The sequence below is a fragment of the Ascaphus truei genome, chromosome 4, assembly GCF_040206685.1.
Source record: "Ascaphus truei isolate aAscTru1 chromosome 4, aAscTru1.hap1, whole genome shotgun sequence".
Classification (NCBI taxonomy): domain Eukaryota; kingdom Metazoa; phylum Chordata; class Amphibia; order Anura; family Ascaphidae; genus Ascaphus; species Ascaphus truei.
In genome coordinates this window covers 87,143,765-87,165,946 of record NC_134486.1, presented here as the reverse complement: position 1 = coordinate 87,165,946, position 22,182 = coordinate 87,143,765, and the positions used below count along the sequence as shown (strand labels likewise).

Here is a 22,182-nt window from a genome sequence, read left to right as displayed (position 1 = left end):
TTTGATTTCGGGCGACGTTGCATCGCCAGCACAATAAGCGCGGCCTTACTGACATCATTCTCTGGACACTTTGCCAAGATCCTGGTTTCTCGGTTGAGACTAATACTGACCTTTCGATGCCGATAAGAATCCGGTAACACTGTATCACTGATGTTTATTTTGTGCTTGTTCTACGCTCATATTATGTGTTGATCTATATATTCTAATATGCCTTTTTACTAAAAATCCATTCTATGAAAATTTGCGCTTTTATTGTTTTTCCACTCGCATAAAATCATCCAAAACTCAGGACACAAATATTTGTGTGTGCGCCAATCTTAATTATTCTATATATCGACAAGCATTTTAAGCTTCAAATATACAAGAGAGCCAGAAGTTTGTATGCGCTGGTACTTTTATGTCACTTCTTGCAAAAATAAATTTCACAAACTTTATTTTGAGCTATATCTGTAACATCACTGGAGTGCCTGAAATGTGGTGTAATATCATGGAACAAACAGAAGTGCAGGTAATTTATAAATATAAAAACAAATGAGTGGATCATACTGTGCAACAAAGGTAACAAACTGCGCTCTAATTAACATCAATATTGAATGGCTGTGAAAGATGGCTTCACAGGTAAACGCAAATAAAAAAAACCTGTTGAATGTACATAAACAGCAAAAGCTTTCACTAACCATCAAATAAGTAAACATTTTCTGGAGTTCCAGCAAAGTAGTCTTGTGCTTGATATCCTCAGAATACTATATAAAAATTTAAAAAAAAGTACATTATATATATTAAAGACAGTAATTACTAAATAAATCTCACTATTGTTAAATCTGGAATCTGCAAAGGTTATTAAAGCCATCATTCAATTCTTAACTGAGCCGTCACATCAGTGATATACCCCAACACTACTTGACAGAGCAAATGGACAATATTGGTTAAATTCAAATGTTGTTGGCAATTAAGGGAGAGAAGAACTTGGGTTGTTTTATGGTCAGTGGTTTCCTATATCTCACTAAATATTTGTGAAATCATTGTATGTATGTCTCCCTGTCTGTGGTGTGTTCCCTGTCCCTTGCGGCAATCTCATTGGTCCCTTGGCCCGCCCGCCCCCGCACACCTCTCATTGGCCTCACACACTCACATCACTGCTTCAGGCCCCCATGCAGCTCACCATCTCCCCTCCCCGTGGCCGTCACTCTCCCCCGTCACCCGGACCGCAGCTCACCTTCCCCCCTCCCGGTGGCCGTCACTCTCCCCCATCAGCCGGACAGGCCCCGCACCTTCCCCCCTCCCGGTGGCCGTCACTCTCCCCCATCAGCCGGACAGGCCCCGCACCTTCCCCCCTCCCGGTGGCCGTCACTCTCCCCCATCACCCGGACAGGCCCTGCACCTTCCCCCCTCCCGGTGGCCGTCACTCTCCCCCGTCATACGGACAGGCCCCGCACCTTCCCTGCTGCACGTTTCCCGGCGGCTCGCGCTCACAGGTGCAGAGAGGGGGCGCGTGCGCAGCGCTCCCCGGACGGGAGGAGGGAGAGCAGAGAAGGGCAAGGCGTGCAACAATCGGAGGAGCGCGGGAGAGAGGAGCGGTGCTGTGAGTCCTGTAATACGGGAGGGGGCTTTGTGTGTGTGGGGGAGGGGGGGACAGTGTGTGTGGGGGAGGGGGGGCAGTGTGTGTGTGTGTGTGAGGGGGGGGGACAGTGTGTGGGGGAGGGGGGACAGTGTGTGTGTGTGTGAGGGGGGGAACAGTGTGTGTGTGTGTGTGGGGGGACAGTGTGTGGGGGGGGAAAGGGGGGGACAGTGTGTGTGGACACTATGTGTGTGTGGGGGAGGGGGGGACAGTGGGTGTGTGTGGGGGAGGGGGGGACAGTGTGTGTGTGGGGGGGGACAGTGTGTGTGTGGGGGAGGGGGGGACAGTGTGTGTGTGGGGGAGGGGGGACAGTGTGTGTGTGTGTGTGTGTGTGTGTGTGTGTGTGTGTGTGTGTGTGGGGGGGGGGGGACAGTGTGTGGGGGAGGGGGGACAGTGTGTGGGGGAGGGGGGACAGTGTGTGTGGGGGGGCAGTGTGACTCCCGGGCAACGCCAGGTCTCTCAGCTAGTGCCTTATAAAATATTAATACTGTCCTCAATCAGGAGGTCCGAGCTCGGACACACAGGTTATGTTCATGAACACTATAGGAATCACATACCTTAGCAGTAAAGATGGCTTGCCTGGCCTCCGGTATCATGTACAGCTGCTGAATGGTAGATGCCAGATAGCAGGTAGCGCCAAGATTGGTCAGGCCAACAAATCTGCACTCGGCACGGACATCATCATGAGGCCAATAGTCCCATTTATAAGGGGAGTGGGACGCTGCAAGAGGGAAAGAAGCATCTTGTACAATTTGCATCATATGAAAAAAAATACAAATATTTATTATCTCCCCATAATAATTGATCAGAATATGGTTACATCTGGAAATATTTGTGAGGCCTACAACCTTGGCATATAAAAGCAGCAGTTCATGGCATGGAGAATTTGTCATCTCCAAAAGACAGTCACATGCTGCAATAAATAGCAATAGTAAGTAAATAAAGTTAGTTTTCATTAGAATAAATAAAACTAAACAAATCTCTTTTTGTGTGTTGTTTTGCCAACCACTGCTGCATTTCAAGCCAACTTTACAACAAAACGAGGACTTTAGCAGAGCAGACGCCACATCCCTTATTACTTACAAGTGGGAAAGCGTAGAGCGCGGCAGAAAATCGGGGTAGGAAGAGAGTACTCAGAAAATCGGGGTAGGAAGAGAGTACTTAGAAAGTCAAATAGTCAAACAAATAACAGCCAGCAAGATCCTATATACAGTACTGTGTAACAGAGCTCTGAATGCAGTTTGTTAAAATAGACTGCCAGGCTAATTAAAAACAAAACAAAAAATCCCCGGTACCAAAGGTCATCAACGGACTTTCATCGATGACCTTTTACTCTCTTTTCAGTCCTTGTTGATCAACATGGTACAGGTAGTCCTTGCTTTCCGACATTGCGCTTTCCGATGGCGCATAATGCAGTCTAAAAACGCATTATCCACCGCGGGTTTCGCATATCCGACGGAAACTGCCGCTGGTTAACATGGGTCCCGTTTTCCGACTGTCCCGGGTTTGCGGGACGCATTGTGTCGGAAAAGCGAGTACTGCTTGTACTGAAGATTAACAATTAACGTGAGATGCTAAAAAATAAACATATCAAACGGAATACATTATATTGCATTCCTTTTCCCCCCCATTAACACAACTTTAAAAAAATACAAATAAAAAAATGTATTATTATTTGAGAATAGCCGTTTGGCGAATTACTGAAAAGCAACAAATGTTTTTACCAACATATCCCTGGTGAGTTAAATTGCAACACCCGGCCACAGAATGTCATCTTTCAGCTCCGCTGGACAAGGCCCAAAAGCAACAAAACATTTCTGAATCATCCAACAGCAGAGAGCTTAATCCCTTCAAAGAGTTAAAGTAATATGAATGGTCTGACTCTTACACTGCATGTGCTGTGCCATTACCCAGTTGTGTAACAGTCTATAGTTCTCCACTGAGCCTTTCACCATTTCTACCAAGAGGTCATAAGCAGCAGCTCTTGACGAGTGAGATTTGCATTTTGGCTGCAGTCTGTCTTTTAGGCTCGGCAACAGGAACAGGAGATTAAAAATATCTCTAAGGAATTCCTGCAAGAGAGTGATATGATCAGACGTTGGCCAATAATCAGCAAACAATCAGTACGGATTTGCAATGAAATGCTCACTTTTGTTTTGCTTTTATCCATGTATTCAAAAAGGAAGAAAAAAAAATAGTTGACAGATTACACGAAGAACTAGAATTAACTGTACCTGTCCTTCTCTGGAAAATTTGAAGGGTGGTTTATGTTTGATGACGCTGGTTGCAAGTCTTAGGAGTCCTGTCATACCATCATCTTCTATGTTCCCATCCTGATAGTCCAGAATCTCTCGGCTACAGAACAAAACCATGTAGCCTTAGTTACTGGTTTCCAATATTATAGTCATGGTAATGACCAGTACAGTTTAAAGAAAAACACCAGAAAATGATATCCGTGCCCTGCACTCCCGTTTTGGTTTGTTTTGAAGTAACAGGATTTTCAAAAGTATTTCACATGGTGCCGAGTATCTGTATGGCGGAGTCTCCCACGAACCGGCACTGCATAAAGTTTTCATCCAGGAATAGTATATGCACTCGGTTAAGTGAAAGAGGTCAATTAAATCAGGGGTGCGCAGACTGTGTGTGCCTGCCAGCCCCTCTACTCGCGCCCCCCCAATACCTAAAATCCGGCGTCAAATGAAGCGCAGGGGCACGTGACCCCACGTTGCCATGGCGACGCGTCTCTGACGACAAGGTAGGAGACATTACAGAGGTCTCGCGCGATCCCCCGGCACTTAATTTAAATGCCATGGGGAAGAGCGCAGTGCCTCTGCAGCCGCCGCGCCCCCCTAGAAAAATATTGAGCCCCCCACTTTGCACACCCCTGCATTAGACCAGGGGTGCACAAAGTTTTCTCCCTGCGCCTCCCTGTCTGCTCTACTCCCCTACTCCCCCTGCCCCCCCCCCCCCCCTACCCCAGCTCAGGCGTCAAATTACTTGCGGGCTCATGTGGTCACATTGCCATGGAACGCAACGTCACGTGACCCTCGCAGCGTCGTTTGCCACCAGGATACCATGGCGATGCATCGCCGAAGACCAGGTAGGAGAAGTTACAGAGGCCTTGCGCGATCCCCGGCATATAATTTAAATGCCCTAGGGAGAGCATGGGACCTCTTTAACCGACACACCCCCTGCAGAAAATCTCGCGCCCCCCGGGAGTTTGCGCACCCCTGCATTAGACCATTTATTGAATATAGAAAAAAATCAACAGAGCTCAACACGTTTCGTGGTGTTCTCTACTCTGAGGACGGGATACCACCCCGAAACGATGAGCTCTTGTCAATCTTTTGTATATTCCATAAATGGTCTAATAGACCCATTTCACTTAATTTAGTGCATATACAGTATCTATTCCTGGATTAAAAAACACCAACCCATACAGGCTAGTTCCACATACCCCAAGTGTGCAAAATGGCCTTCAACAAACCACACCAACTTCTGATGGGCAAATCGTATCCACCCTTCTACCACACATATACTGTACCAGAGATCAGGTAAGAGATGAATCCCACCTACACAGGCTGGCACAAAACTATCCATAGATTGATGTCCTGGCCAATTTAGCAACTGGCAGCCAACATAAAATCTTTTATCCCTACAGCTCTGCCGATATTAGGAAGAAATTAAAATTGAAAGAATGAAAGATAAAGACTAACCTGCGAATGCAGTCGGCCAAATGTCTTGCTAAAGCATCCAAATCAAGCAGAGTAGTCTAAAAAAAAAACACAACAAACATTTCTCTCAAACTGTATGTAAGATAACAATTATGAAGTAAAGAAGAAGTGCACATCTGGGTCCCTCCCTTTCCATTTTAATCCAGAGCCACATCTTATAGTCTCTGTATATTCACTGCATTTGTGTGCATGTTCACTGCATACAGCAGGAGTAATGCACCGCCGAGTTACAAATGAACTTACGGCATTTATTTATCTTAGCAGGAAAATAATATGGTGAATGGGGTTCACAAGCTGTTGTTGCCATGCTAGGTTTGGAGGGGAGTTTGGAAATATGCTTATTAGACTAACTGGCTTAGAAGGCTATGAGACATATTCAAGGTCACGTGTGGGGTATTACACCACGATCCAGCAGTAACTGCCATAAAAGTCAGTGCCAGTTAACACTGGACCCGGGTGCAATATCCTGCATTGGACGCCAGTGAATCCTGGCGTATTTATTTATTAGAATTTGAAACTGGAATTTTGTTATTAATATTTAAATGTACATAAGGTGGATGCTGTTTTTGAGCTACAAATCCAGCACAAACATTGATAAAATAGAGACTCCTTAAATCCCAGTGGTGACTTAACCAAAATGAACATCAATTAAAATCAGGGAAAAAATTGCAAACCGGTTCTTACTCTCAATAAGTAAATCTTAGCTATATGATCTAATTGCAGAGAGAGAACCCATCACCTTACCATAAATGAAAGGTTACATACAATTACTTAGAAGCTGAAAGTAACAAATTACTTTTAAATATTACTTTTACAATTAGAGTCATCACAGCAGTGTGTCAACAAAATTATAAACGCCTGTTTCCCTCTTGTTTTAAATGTACCTATAAAATAAAAAAATTAAATCCCACCATAATTTATTTGCCCATGTCTGACGAATCCTTAGCCATCACATTTGTAAGCAATCAATGCAAATAACAAAGAAACACATTCACAGGGTTTCAGAGTGATACAAATCAGTCCTCCTACCTGGCTAGCATCTTTGACGTGGATATTATCAATTAGTTTACATAGTAACCAAAAATATTCTTTACATCCAGGTCGTAAAATAGTTTCTTCCTCATAGTCCTCCAGCTATAAAGATATATATATATAAACACGCGTTAATATAACATATTGATGTGGCAAGCGTCATACTGTATACAGTGTTCCCAACTACCACTGAATATAGGCAGCACAGTTGTGAGAAAGCACATGGGCCATTCCTGTACCGCTGCATTCCTCTCTTACAGCAGCCTAACAGAAGCCATAAACAAAAAGGAGGTTCCTGAGCAAAAAGCACATATATCCTGCCTATCCTTGCCATTAGTTGCATTCATGTAAACAATACATTTTGTGGGTGGAGGTTAGACAAAAACCTGGCACTTTACATTCCCAGACATGGAAGAAGTAGGAGACATGATTAAAGTAAGCGATCCCAAGGGGCAAACATTCAGAGTCGCCACACTGTAACAGTCCAAAAACCAACAATTGAAGGGTTGCACACCAAATGTACAGATTATCTATCGATGTTCTAGGGTGAAAGCTATTTGGTAATAGCAGGTTATTGTCATCATTGGGCTTCATAGAGGGATCTGTAGAAATATACCCTATTCAAGACAAGAAAAGACAGGGAAGAAAAGACATCTTACAAGCAAGAGGTCTGATATGTATGTCTGCCTGAGCTGCACACACTGTAACTCTATTAAAGGAGATCCCTTCCAGCACACGAGAACTAGCAAGAGATATAATATTAACCACTTCTACACATGTAACTCTGATCATGTTATACTGTATATACTTTGTGGTGCCCTTGTGCTAAGGTCCATATGGGCAAACCCTTCAGACCCATTAAAAATGTTTCAGTCAACGTTTTATTAGAGAAGCCCATAAAACAACAAATGCAATACCTACAGATTTCCCGGTAGCCAAACACATCAGGGAGGTAAAACAGAACACAAAACACTTAACATTTCAAATAAAGGACAGTGGTTCAGAGCTCGGTGTGGGGAAATAGGGGGATACATTTCTTTTGCTAAAGGAATGTAATTGGATTTATGCCCGAGTCTGCTTGGTAACCAAGGGAATTAATGACATTAATGATTTTATAGTTTTTTGTGAAAGCTATTTGTACTTTTTTTTTTGTTGAACTCTGGATCCTGGATCGGAGATCGAATTAATTTTTTCAAGTGTATATAATTATTTCTACTATATTTGTTTGCGATATATCTATTGTGTTATGTGCATCAATTTTGGATATTTGGTATCCGTGTGTTTTTTTTTTTTAAATTAAGATATTTACTTGATTTCTTGTGAGTGGTATGAAGATTTCTTAAACGAGTCCGCTATGGCAAACATGGCTACTCATCTCCACTCTAGCATTGTTTGTTTTGCGTTTCAAGGTGTGCGTTCCATGAGTGGGTGTGACGTCATTATGTATGGACCTGGCACATAAGCTGGTCTGACCACGCCTACTTGACGCTCTTCTTCAACAATGTTGGACTTGCTTCACCTGACCAAGGGCCCAAAATGTTGTATTCTGGATGCCCTCCCCTCCCCCCCCCCCCACAAATAAGGAACAAAGAATGACTAAAGCATTCTTACATGCATTATTTTCTATGTCTCTTTTTGGGTGTGCAACTGTTCATTGTTGATTTTTGTACATTCCTAAACATGAAAAGAACATCTTACCCTGATAGGTTTCAGAGCCTGAGCATCAGGAAGAAACTTTAATAGCGTGGATGCAGCCAGAAGTAAGAAAGACCTATTTATCGAATCCCCGCCTTCCAGACCCGACAGGGATAATTTATACAAGCCATTGCAGGATTCGTGCCGGACTGCAGTCTTCAAGACAGAAGAAAAACAAACCGGTAATTGTAAAATAAAACAAAAAAAAACATTCCTAGTGTCCAACATAATTGTAGCTACACCTGCTCCAATATAAGGTGAAGCTAATTTTATATATTAGCTAACTAAGCAATGACAGACATGAAAATGAGATGTAAATACTTATAAAGAGTACAAGTTGTAACGGGCAAAAGAAGGATCTTTCGAGATAAAATTGGATTTAAAAACGGCGTGGTACTGACCGAAGCTAGGAGGGTGCTAGGATGTTTGCTTTACTTAACCTGGGTTTAACGTCGTATTAACAAAATCATTTTTTTTTTTATTTTAACAAATCATTGTGGTGCTTTAGCTGGGCTTTTGCTGTGATTTGAGTGGTGGTACACTGCATCTATTCAAGTGAATACGTGAACGAAAGGGTGAATTCAGTACACTGTATGAGCAGATTTTACATATACACTATGTGCTCTAATCATAGGAGAATCACTTCATATTGATAATTATCTGGATTTGAGTAAAATGATTTGGGTACTGTAAATGAGTGAATAGTTTGGAACAGAGGTGGGAGTTCAGAAGCAACTATTACACTTAAGTATATGGGTACAAACAATATTTTCTTAAATCTTACCTCAGGAATAAGAAGGGTTAGTTTTTTGAGCCAATCCTGTAGATTATCACTGTCTGCAAGGCTAGATTTCACCATAGAACAGCAATGAGACCAGCTAACCAGAAGCCACATAGAATAATGTGTAACTAAGTAGGATACAGAAAAACGCAATGATGCATTAAACATCCTCCAGCAGAACGCTTTCACAATTTCATGCAAATTAGGCACACTAGTACCAGGCTGTCAATGAACAACGACATGGCCACAACATTTTAATACAACATGCCGAAAAAAAAACTAACCACCTAATGTACAACAACTGTTCTTTTACTCTACAAGATCACAACAAATAAAAAAACTATAATCCACATTTAAATCGATACTAGGTGCATCTTCTCTCTTTTCCACTGTGCAATCCATCTTTACCATCCAATTTAATCATGTTGTGTACTGTATATGGATAAAATGTCAATTAGCAATACGTAAAATGCAAAAGCATGTGGGGAGTTTGAAATAGTTTCTCTGGTTGTGCTCCCATATGAAACAAGAATTCATGTGTGTAAATGACATTAAAATGTTGTCACTATTAAATTCATAAATCATGCACTAGCTAGCAATTTTGTATTATTTACAATCTAGATTACCCTGTCACTAAATAAGTGGTTTTTAACCTTTTTTTGTTAAGGAAACCTAGAATGATATTGTGAAATTCTGGGGAACCCCAACTCTCTCCCCACCCCTTCCCACCTCTTACATCCAGTCTGTCTTCCTTTCTTAGGCCTCGTGCATGGTGCCTCGGGCCGCGCTGATCAGTGCTCCTGCTCTGCCTCGCCTGCTCAAACTGGAGCTTTTTTGTGTCCTGGCAGGCGAGGCAGTGAGCGCGCTTTGGGGGCGGTGCGTAGGCGGGGCTAGTCCCTCGCTCCCATTGGATGTGACGGTCACGTGACCGCTCCTCCGCTTCCCTGAGCGGCAAATTTTAAATTTGCCTGTCTCTCCAAAATACCTGAGCCTCCGCACGCGTGCAGAAGCGGCTGCTAAAGCCGCGCTGATGACAGATGCAGGGGGTAAGTGCATCTGGTCAGCGCGGCTCAGCAAGGCTCACCGTACTATGTCCCAGGCCTTACACTCTCCCTCTCTCTCTGGGACAGTTGTCCCGGCTCCCCCTTCTCCCCCACCCCCCCATGGAACCCCTTGGGTTCTGCAAAACCCCAGATGGAAATCACTGCACTAGATTCAGTGACTCCCAGAGCAGATATAATTAAAAGTTGGAAGGTTTGAGAAGAGCGGATGAATGATGCACCATTCCTGTAACGCTTACCTTCATGCCTGGACCTGTGATCTGACTGAGCCTTCAGAACCCTGCAGAGATAAACCACAGCATGTAATGAGAACAGAGCAGATCACTTGCTCAGAACAAAGACATAGTACAGTACTTTCAACTCCCTATAAACCCTTGCAACCCTGTGATTTAATTTCAGAAGATATCAACGTGTAATCGTTGTAGTATATGTGCAATATTTACCTTTGAGCTAAATTGTCATAAGTATAAGCGACAGACATTAACCGTTGAATCAAACAGGTTCCTTGGACAAGAACTAGAAATACCTTCACAAGGAGAGAGAGAGAAAAATTACCAGAAGCCTATGTTTGAAATACACTTATGAGCATGTTATTAAAAGAAAGTTAACTGAAACAAACCATGTGTGCCTTCAAAAGTATTTTTCTAATAAACACCAATTTAAAAAATACTAAAGTATAAAAAATGTAATTAAGGAAAAAGCTGATAAATACAGTCAGGTACCATCCCACGGCAACAGAGTAATAAAAAGTAAAAATGACAAAATATTTTAATAGAAGAAATACAAATATGCATATTTTAAATATGAAATAACATGCCTAAGCAAATGTTTATTAAATGCTTTTGTTGGCTGGTAACAATTTATATTACAAGGATTTAAAAAAATAAAAAAGACCAGGCATTATTGAACAGTTGGTATGTATTGTTTTGGTAATAGTTCTTTCTATACCAGAAAAAAAGTAAAACCGATGATACTAGCAGATCATTCTACAAAACGAAGACTGATTGAGACTATCAAAGCAAATCATTCAACCAAACCAACGGCTTGTATAAAAATGACCTTTATTCCTCTTGGTCTTGAGAATATCACTTTATTGAAACAGCTATCCCTGACATAGAATGTGGCTGTGCAGAGATACTGCAACTGGGCAGAGTCTGACTGAGGAAATAATGCAACAGCCATTCTAAAGCTTCACTGATCATGTCTAGAAAGGAAGGTGTTTCTTAGAAAATCCTAACTGTGGATTATCCCCGTCAAAACATGTTTTCTACAGCAATAGTTCCACAAATAAAATAAAAAAATAACTGTACAATTTAGTGATTAGGTTTGTGGTATGTATGAAAGAGGACAATTAAAGGGAATCTAAGCAAAAACTTTCACTTTCAGCCAGGTAAGTGGAAATGCCAACATTGCCTGCCACTGTAAAACTACAAATTCAATTAAAGAAAAATGATTACACGACGTTTGAACATGCAATACCCATTCCATTGTCTTACTTCTGTTAAACGAGGTATGTGAAGGCCTTTTGCAGGATCTCCAGGTGACTTCCTGGATTTGCCAGGCCACGTTCTTTTTCTGTGGCTCTCTGCTATCCCTGACCAGGCAAAGACATCATGATAAGCCAGATCCAAGTCTGTTGGATCCACAGCAAACTGACATATCAGCTTCAGCAAACATGCTAAACAGTCCAGCTGCCACTGTAAAGATACAGATTGAGTTCACGAATACGGCACTGCATACACAGCCAAAAAACATACATTCTAATTGCAGTCATTTGCGGAAATCAAGCACATGGGTTAATCTAGAAGCAATATATGGACATTAGATTTTTAAAGTGGCTTTACCATTTGTTTTATATATATATATATATATATATATATATATATATATATATATATATATATATATATATATATATATATACAGTGGTTGACAAATCACCAAAAAATCTACTCGCCACACAAAAAAAATCTACTCGCCACCTAGTACCAAACGTATGCTGCTTGGGCCAATATTTACTCGCCCGGGGGTTAAATCCACTCGCCCGGGGCGAGCAAATGTATAGGTTTGTCGAACACTGTATATATATATATATATATATATATATATATATATATATATATATATATATATATATATATATATATATATATATATATTTTTTTTTTAACACACAGAAGTGAGATACTGGCATCACTTTTAGATGCAAGTAGCTCAGGGAGCAAGGTGTCCCCAGGGCTGAAATTAATGTGGTTCTGCTCCAGAGTCTCCCTGCGTCCCACCTAGCGGGGGTGGGGGGACGAATACTGAGCCATTGATTGAGCCACCTGTGCTGAAGCAAGGATAAACACACACACATTTCCAGCAAGCTCAAACTCCCACCACATCAGTGTGTGTGTGTGTGTGTGTGTGTGTGTGTGTGTGTGTGTGTGTGTGTGTGTGTGTGTGTGTGTGTGTGTGTGTGTGTGTGTGTGTGTGAGTGTGTCAAAAGGAGTGCTACGGAGCATGGCAAATGTATACAACAAAAGACAGGGGAGCCCAATGCTACATGAGATTGTTCGGAGGTAGGTGGCCCCTCTCCCACAGCTCACCCCTCCCCACCTTTTTAACTTGGGAGATTTTTTCATTTTGCTGTAAGGACACGACCTACTACAGTTGTTCCCCCTCATACAGAGGTAAAGGGGAAGGTTCGCATTGTAGTGTTGGGACCTGCAAATTTGGTTGTGCCTTGACGTTGGTATGCAGGCTTAGGCTGCGCTTATAGTGCTGGCGATGCGACCGCCGCGTCAAAACAAATGCATTGTCAACAAAGCGATGGTGCAACCAAAAATCTGGTAGTCACTGATATTTGATTTTTTCAGGCGACGGTCTCCCCTTGTGGACAATCAGGAGCTTCTCCGTGCATCTGCCTGCCCCCTTTTGTGACGTCACTGGCCTTGTAGCCAGCGATGTCGCCTAAACTTAAAATATAACTATTTAAACTTGATACTTATCACCATATATGTTTAGTCAATTGGATGTAGCATTGGCTCCCCTGTCTTTTGCTGAAGCAAAGATACCCAGAAAAGCTGACCCGTTAGGGGGTCTTGAGGACTGGAGTTGGAAAACTAAACCTGTAGTTCCAGCTCATTTCTGTCATGTTATCAATCACAGTGTCACCACATCTCTTCATATTAGTAACTACCTTGCCATAATAATGTTCTATTCCAAATATTACCTACATATGTCAATAAAGTATATTAAAATACATTACAAGGAATGCCAAGCTGAATCCGCCCACACCACTGCCCTACAAGTTAAACCCCATGGGTGGCAATGTAAACATATTTAGGATACATGAGAACTAAATTGCAGCTATGTGTACTTACCACAGTCCAGGATTCCTGTTCTTTGGGCTCCAAAATTCCAGAATTAAATATCTCAACCAAATGTTGCAGACCTCCTGCAGCCACAAACTACAGAGACACCAACAGTCAAAACAAGCAAAGAACCTCGGAACATCACACCAGACACATCCAGAAATAGTTCTGACGAGTTTCTACATAAGAAATGGAATACATCTTTTACATTTTTAAATGTCTAAAATTTGACATGGGCCTTGGGTAATGGAGGTATGTTCACTATATTGTGAATTGTTCAGAAAACAAGTGTAGCAAAGGAAGAAGACCTTTTACTGCCCTTTCCACTAACTTTAAACCAGCCCCGTTTATTCAAGTTGTTGCTTGTTTAAATTGCTTTACAACCTAATACAGTATACAATAATATTTTTTCTTGTATAGCACCAACGGTGTCCGCAGCGCTGTATGTACAATTTTGCAGGAATAGTGCATCCCTGCCCTGTAGACTAGTCAAATTGTGTTTCCTGAGGCACAGGGAGATAATGTCACTTGTTAAGGTCACAAGGAACCAACACTAGGATTTGAACACGGCTTCCCTGCTTCAAAGTCAGAGTCACTGTTTTCAGAGTCCAAGCCTTTCCTCGCTGAGCCACTCCTTCAACCCAAACCTAATACAGAGACACGCCAAAGAGGAACATACCGCTCATAGGCAACAAATTCAAAATGATCAAAGTGACTGAGGTGTAATGGTTTTGCCTAATTGCCTGAGAGACAGGCAATGGGTGTGACCTATGTACTCAGGATAAACAATCATCACTAAGATGGACGCTCCGCTAGCTACTAGCTAGTGGGTCTTCTTTATGACAAACCTAATACAGTAATCAATAAAAACAAATTGAACTTGCTTGAGTAACAATACTCGTGTCACCTACTGTACCTGCGTTTTATATAGATATCTAGACAAGTGAAGCATTCCTGTGGTTAGAGACATGTTTCTAAAAGGAGTCTGGATGAGAAGTGCCTGCTTTGTGCGAATTTCAATAAATATTTTACCTCCATTGTGTAGGGAGGCGAGAGAAACTGGGTTGTAAGCTCATTGAGACAGTTTGAGTTTCACTATGGACATGAGTACAATGCATAGTGATATTATGGTTTGCATTCAGAAAGCAAAAAGTATGCTGGGAAGGCATAGCTGGAAGTCTATGGTGCTATTCAGGCTCATAAGGAAATACAGCCCCAGAATATTCTGGCGCAGGTGGCAGAAAGCATGGTCTCCTAAACCTGAACTACTGGTTAAACTGGTGTACATGCCTGAGCCTGACTTGTATTGCTTTGTTATCCCACGTGCACAGAGCAGCTCCTGCCAAAATGCACTTTACCATCAAACATACGTAAGTGAAGGTGAAGTCCATTTTAAAAATATTTAAAACGTGTGGAATAAAACAGTTTGAGGAGCAAAAGTAGGCTCACTAATGTGGTAGTCATATCAGAGATCACATACATAATGGTACATATATGTAATGTTATGTGAGTGATTTAAAAACAGAAATATTTTTCAATCATTTAATATTTTTTATAGTAACTGGTAATGTTTGTGTGTTAACCAAATGCTATGCAGGTTTGTTGTGACATTTAGTTAAACTTTTTATAGAACCTTGTATCGACATATAAATGGTCACTCATCTCTTTTCCTTTGTTTTTTTTTGTCTTTTTTTAAAAGTAATTATTATACCTTTGAAACAGCTAAAAAGTTTATACAAGAACCCAATGAAATTACATTTTAATAGGACGCATGTAACATTTTCACTGCGAGAGCGAATGGCTCTTTCTAAGGCTGCGGTCACGCCGTCGCTGAGCGCACTCATGCTTGAGAGCGGTGATGTCACCAACTCTCCAAGCACGAGAGCTCGGCTGTCCTCCTGGGAGGGGGGGGGGGGTGTGTTGTGGGGTGTCATTGGCTGGATCAGTGCTATGTTTGTGTGTGTGGCAATGTGTGCATTGACTGGTGCTGATTGGTTGCTGACCGACCTGACCCTTCAGCGCAATTGAAAATCAATTGTCCCTGTCTCCCCAAGCTCCTAGCTTTGCTAAGCGTACGTGTGCGCGTGTAATTTGATTACATTAAAGTGAGCTTGCCAAGCACGTGTCGCGGCAGCCTAAAGAAGTCAATTACATTGACAGTCTCCAGAATAGATCTATTTTTTGCCACTAGATGGGGCTGTCCCTTTATGTCTCCTGCTTTCTGGCACAGGCAATCTGATGAGCTGATTACAGTATATTAGCTATATAAATGACATTAAAGAAGATGTATACTGTACATGAGCACAGGCTGATGAGCTTTGTAAGTACTTAGTAAATCGGTAAAAATAAACTACATTCCACCAGATCTGAATGCGGCTTATTAATATATATGAACATTTATTTTTAGTATATAAAACATCCATAAAAACTTATGTGTACAAACCCACTCATATTGTAGCTAACAGCAATCCTAGACTATATGGATAATACCTGCGTTAATTTTATATATATATATATATATATATATATATATATATATATTTATATTTATATATATAAAAAATTTTAACCCTCTTTGAAGATTGTAAGAGTTACACACATAGCGTTATTAATCTATGTTTAAATTTCTTTTGAAATCATTGCATGTATGTATTGTGGGTCAAAATCCAAGGTTTGTGCTGAATGAGTAGTTAACGAATGTGCTGCACATAGGTATTACTGTACATACAGTACATGTCGGGGGGGGGGAACACAAGCTTTTCTTTAAAGAAACAGCACCCTTACGACAATTATACAAACAAAACGTATTCAGATTTTACACTGAATTCCAGAAGTATATAATTACTGCAAACTTTATATCTTATTCAATAAAGTGAATGGGACTTGCTATGTGGTAGCGCCAAAACGGCACGATCACTTTAATAAATAAGCCCCAGTGTCTCAACTAAAGATGACCTCACCACGGCCTACAAAGAAAACTCCCCATGGAGAACAAAAAACAGCATATGGCAAATTTAAAATGAACAGCAATAAGGAGTCGTCCAGCTCTTAAACATGTCTTAGTACCATACTGTACTTGTTAATTGATCTAATCTAAGTGAATAGCTGGGCTGTTAACTAATTGCATATGCAGTCACGGCCGCCAACAGGGGGGGAGAGCCGGGACAGGTGTCCTGGGCCCGGTGGCCGGCCAAAGTAGTTGCTGCCGGGCCCGGCTCTCCCCCAGCTGCGTGGCCTCTCTTACTCTGTCGCATGCCGAGCTTCAAACACTGGTGCACGGAAGCAAGCTGGGCCTCAGTTTCCGAAACGCCCGGCACGTGCCAGCATCAGGAGCAAACCTGAGACCATCTCCAAGGTAAGTCTGTATTTTTATATGCATTAGGGAACAGGGGTTGGTTTGTATTTTGTGGTAGGGATTGTGTAAGGGTGGGGGGATTGAGTGAGAGTGGGGTAATTGACGGAGGGTGGGGGCGAGTGAGAGGAGAAAGGGAATGTAAGAGAGGGTGAGGGAGTGAGTGAGGAAAAGACACGCAGGGGAGAGAAATACATGTGAGGCAGGGGGGGGGATTGAGTGAGAGCTGGCTAATTGATGGAAGGGGAGAGAGAAGGTGCAAGTGAGGAAGAGAGTGTGAGACGGAGGGGAGAGCATTACATGGGAAGGGGGGGGGGAAATAGAGGGGGCTCAAAGTGTGAAATGGGGGGGATGGGGAAGTACCTCTAGCCCTGTCTGCGGCCCTAAATGCAATGCATAATAATAGCCAAATAGCATACACGAAACATGATGAAAAGCATGTTCCAGAGTAAAACGTCTAGAATAAGGAGTCATGATATAAAGTTAGAAGGGGTACATGCAAGAAAGTGTTGAACAACTGTAAATGTTAAACAATGATATCAATATAACCAAACCTTGCAGCTCCACGTGTTTTTGCTGTTTTCTATCTGGTCTTCACTGGAATCATCAGAGTCTGGATATAAATCACTGTAACTGCCCTGCAAAAAGAAACGGTAACATATGTAATGTTATTACAAGCCTGCAATCCAAAATTCTAGCAGACATGCTGGTCCCCTGTAAATTAGTTCTAGCTTGCGCTACCTTTTATGGGATCAACATTAGGGTTCTCCATAGATTCAATGTGACAAAGCCTTCAAGACCTTATAGGTAAAGATAGATAGGATATAGAGATGAAATGAGATATAATGACAGGGTTGATACTGGAAGGCTACTGTGAAAATTAACACTTCATAAACTTCATAGGTTTCTTTTTCAAGTCTTTTTCAAGTTTATTTCAGCCTTCAACAGGTAGTTCATGCAGCACAGATGTAGTAGCCGTCTTGCCATGCAAATGTTTGAATAAAGTCCATAGAACGTCACCAGTCTAATGTGTTTGACAGTGCAGTCATACCACATACGCTTGTGACTTTTTAACAGCTATGGGCTGGACCCCGCTGGCTACTGCAGCGCCCGCTGTGGCGGACGCTGCACGGACGAGAGCCCTCCCCTCAATGGCGCCGGGCCCGCTGCGAGGGAGGGGCCGCACCGCTGTGGCGCGAGTTGCTCCTGCTCTCAATAGAATTGAGAGCAGGACTCGCTACAGAGCGTTAAGCCACGCCCCCCGGCGGTTCAGCCAACGAGGGCGAACCCTGCCGGGTGACGTCATGGCCGCGCCCCCGTCACTCCCTCGCCACGCCCCTCCCCGCTCTTTTGGTCTGCAGCTCCCTGCAGACCGGGGAATCGGCTGCACGCGCCACCAGTCTCGCGGGCGCGCGTGCAGCGGAGGTACTGGGGCCTCAGCCTTAGAAATGCAGTCGGCTGCCCAAGGATTCAGTAAATGTCACATTAACAGAGAGTCGCTTTATTTTGAGTCTAACTTTACATTACCGTGGATTCTCTCCTTATTCTCCTGTTAGGCTTGCCCAATGCTTCAATAATTTCTAGTGCATATAAGAGTTTATGAGCACTTTTTATGCGAAGCAGGTCTTTCCAACAAGGTCCATCATTCCCCTTAAGGAGAAAAAAAAAGGGGGGGGGGGGGGGGGGTGGTAAATTATGCGTTTTTCCCCCAGTTAGATACAATTAGGGGGAAAAAATACTTTTGTCGTCATGTTGTAACTTTTAACAAACCTTTTATACAGTGTACGGTACAGGGATTCTTACCTGTTATTCGTGCTATAGAACTCTAGAGCTATGTGCTTATATTATTTGAGTTTTGAGTCCTAGGTGACACTACGAGTAGGTAGGTATACTGTTGGGGTAGATATTGTGGTCTTGTTTGCTCATTTGATTACATTTAAAACAGATTTTATGTTTATGCAAATTTGACGCCCATGACCGAAGTTGCAAAAACATCTCTCAAAAGGAAATTATTTAATTTGTTAGCGTGGATATTGTACGAAGCTTAACAGGATCATGAACTTAAATGACCCATTACATTACTGAATCTCATACCCCACTGTAGCTCTCTGTAAAATATTATGTTGCCTCTAAATGATAAATGTAAAAAAAAATCTGAATTGTGTAACCTGCACAAAGCACAGAGGTAGTACTTGTTTTGTTCCAACCTATACTTGCTCCTGCTCACACCAATCTGAGAAATGTTATTGTATTTCATAACATATTTATGTATGGCAAGGGTGTCCAACTCCAGTCCTCAAGGGCCTCCCCAGGTCTTCAGGATATGCCAGCTTTAGCACAGGTCGCTCAAGCCGCGGCTCAGTCAGTTACCAACATATACAGCCACCTGTGCTGAAGCAAGGACCCGACCTGTTGGTGGCCCTTGAGGACTCGAGTTGGCCACTCTTGATGTATTACATAAGAAGTATGACTCACCGGCTCATCTGAAACATTTTGGAATGCCTGCAACATGTTGGGGCAGGTAGGGAGCAGCATCAGAAGCTCCCAGACACGCCTGGACAGGTTCTCAGCATGGAGGTGGAGCTCTTCACACCTGGCACTCTGAAATCAACACACCCCAGGTTAAACAAAATGGTGGCTTAAATCTCTCTCGTTACGGGCGTCCTCCGTTTCGGCTTTCTATTGTCCCGCATGACACACGGGAATAAAATACCAGGAGGCTACTTTTACAGGTATGTATCTCGGGAACCAAAGGATCGCCAGAGCTGAAAGGAACGCAGTCCAGCTCTGGGGACCCTATCCTTCCCATCCAGGTAAATAAAGATGGGATACCAGGGGGTGTGGAGGACTGCTTCTTTAAGCTTACAATATTTAACTGCACACCTATATCCATCACAGTGTTTCCATCGCTGTTAGTGGATTTCGATGTGATAAAGATTTAGCACAGAGGTGGCCAACTCTAGTCCTCAAGGGCCACCACCAGGTCAGGTTTGAAAGATATCCCTGCTTCAACACAGGTGGCTTAATCAGTGGCTCAGTCACTGACTGACTCATTAACTGAGCCAACTGTGCTGAAGCGGGCATATCCTTCAAATCTGACCAGTTGGTGGCTCTTGAGGACTGAGTTGTCCACTCCTGCCCCCTATATACATATCTATATGCGCATATGTACATTTAAAAATAACGATATGAGATAGTGGTATTGATGTATGTTGTCGGTAGCAAAAGTACTTTTTAAAATGAAAACTACTCTCAAAAATACAGAAGAAACATAATGAAGAAAAAAAATACATGGGCAACCATCACTGTTTTTAAACAAAAGCTGAACATCTTCCAAATTGAAAATGTCAAATATACAATCTTCCCCATTTCATACTTGAAAACGAGAGGTAACTCTCAATGTATTATTTCCTGGTATTGTATAAACACATTTTCATTTTGACAGGAATTCTTAACATTAAATGAATGGAAAAAATAAAGTCTGCCTAACTTGCTTCATAGTTAAAATAAATCCCATATAATTTGCCCATATCCACTTCAAAATAGGGTCCCGGTACAATCTCTCCAATAAAATATGAAGATCAATTAAGACAATACCCAGCCTTTTACGGACTCTGAAATGATTTAGAAACATTACCTTTGCTAAGTGGCTATCGTTACATGGCATGATATAATTTGCCACTCTATGACTCTTTAGCCTTCAAAAAAATACCCGACAAACATTTTTGGGAACAGCTTTAACAACTCTGAGGAACCCAGAATTTGCAGTACCAAGGTTTCTAAGCATTGCAGCAGAATGCGGCTTCTGTTCCATAGATAAAATGCTAGATTAAGTTAAACACATCGTCGCCGCTTGACTGAAAACAAAAACACAGCCCTGTTGTTCCGCATGGTTAACTAGAAAGAATATTAAAAAGCCCTAAGCAAATAGCTTATGTCCATTTCCGTTCTACGAAACCAGAGCTTTTTGAAGGGGGATTTTCTGACGGAAGAAGAAGGCACTTATAGATTAGAAGTACCACTCATCTCTGCATCCCTGCTATGATTTATGAACTCCTTTTAAAGGCGCAAAAACATTTCCATAAAATGGCAGAACAATCACTAATCTGTAATTAAAAGAGCCCAAGCATTTCATCTTCTAATTTACGACTCTGGCTTTATGCTGCTCATGAAAGGGTTAAGTGGGTGGTTTTTACCACTTCTCTTAAGAAAACAAACCTACGGAGAAAGTGAAAAGGGAGAGGGATTGTGCTTTACATATTCCAGGTTCAACAACAAAGAAAGTTTGTTTCTTCCTGAAACGCAACTAAAAAGCTGAAGGAACGAATGATTTTAACGGAGAACTTCCACCTTCGCCCGCTATTTAACCAAACCACTTTAGCAAACTGCACTAAACCCCTTCCAGCTCCAGAAGAGGTGAATGGACTGCAAACGATAACACAGGAGATTTGAACGGTCATTTGGTTTCCCATAGGGTGGCAAAGACACTGGTAACTTCACCGTGCGCAAAATCTGCGGATCGGATTGTGACAGGTTTGCCCACCTCTAGTTGTGTTGAGTGTGGGAGCGTGCGCGATTGAATCGACGGAGTTCAAGCTGCTGCACCACGTGGGGTTCGTGGAGCATCAGGAGAAGACGTTGGCACAAGCACAGCTCCTATCCGCTGCACGCTTTGAAAATCCATCTCGTAAGTAGGCATTCATTCGTTTTTATCAGGAAACCACTTCTGGACTTTACATACTGCACTATGGTGTGTCCCCTTTTTTTATTTTATTATGCATTAGGATGAATGCCATTCATAAGGAGGACCTTATTTGCGCAAGATCCGAGATTGGACTTTTTCTGGAATTGATTTTCCCTGTGGACAGTTTTGGTGGACATTTGTTCAAAAAATTGGTAATCTGTCTGTATATCAGTAATCAGGTACATGCGTCGGGGATTGCATTTTGTCTATTCTTTTACATATTCCATGTTCAACGACAAAGAAAGTTTGTTTCTTCCTGAAACGCAACTAAAAAGCTGAATGAACTAATGGTTTTAACGGAGAACTTCCACCTTCACCCGCCATTTAACCAAACCACTTTAGCAAACTGCACTAAACCCCTTTTCCAGCTCCAGAAGAGGTAAATGAATGGACTGCAAAGGAAACCGCTGGAAGGTTATGAGGGGAATAACACTTTGGTAAATATACTTTTGTTTGTACATAAGCGACGGTTCTGGTAAATATTACTTCAAGTACAGTTTAAGCTCATAAAAGCCAAAAAAAAGCGCAATGTGTACCTCAACATCTTCCATGGCCGTTTCTCCGGACGGAGGTTTGAAAGAGGCCAACATTTCTAACAAGTCAAAAAGCGTAGTGAGGTGAGGCTCCTGCAGAAGTAAAAGCATTGGGATGTTCTCCTTTTGTGGAGGTGGCAGGCAGGACGCCGGCTGCTGCACGGCTTCTCCTTTCCGTTCCCTCCTTGGTGCACCCAAGGACACAAACACCATCTGGTTAATGAGAAGGAAAGAGGATTTGTTTCTGGAAAGTCTACAACCGTCACCAATACA

General features: G+C 42.3%; 1 protein-coding gene across 2 annotated transcripts in view; it reads right to left on the bottom strand.

Moving 5' to 3' along the window:
• USP34 (ubiquitin specific peptidase 34) overlaps window positions 1–22,182 on the bottom strand; it is a 162,578-nt gene that overhangs the window by 46,751 nt on the left and 93,645 nt on the right. For both annotated transcript variants that reach the window (XM_075596167.1, XM_075596168.1), the window contains 16 exons: window positions 21,913–22,122; window positions 19,108–19,233; window positions 18,160–18,282; window positions 17,187–17,270; window positions 13,290–13,376; window positions 11,418–11,618; window positions 10,365–10,447; window positions 10,161–10,201; window positions 8,864–8,988; window positions 8,083–8,235; window positions 6,382–6,486; window positions 5,335–5,390; window positions 3,853–3,973; window positions 3,507–3,690; window positions 2,176–2,339; window positions 678–743 (listed from right to left, as the gene is read on the bottom strand). In XM_075596167.1, coding sequence (XP_075452282.1) covers window positions 678–743; window positions 2,176–2,339; window positions 3,507–3,690; window positions 3,853–3,973; window positions 5,335–5,390; window positions 6,382–6,486; window positions 8,083–8,235; window positions 8,864–8,988; window positions 10,161–10,201; window positions 10,365–10,447; window positions 11,418–11,618; window positions 13,290–13,376; window positions 17,187–17,270; window positions 18,160–18,282; window positions 19,108–19,233; window positions 21,913–22,122 — 1,929 coding nt within the window. The remainder of the gene's footprint in view (window positions 1–677; window positions 744–2,175; window positions 2,340–3,506; window positions 3,691–3,852; window positions 3,974–5,334; window positions 5,391–6,381; window positions 6,487–8,082; window positions 8,236–8,863; window positions 8,989–10,160; window positions 10,202–10,364; window positions 10,448–11,417; window positions 11,619–13,289; window positions 13,377–17,186; window positions 17,271–18,159; window positions 18,283–19,107; window positions 19,234–21,912; window positions 22,123–22,182) is intronic.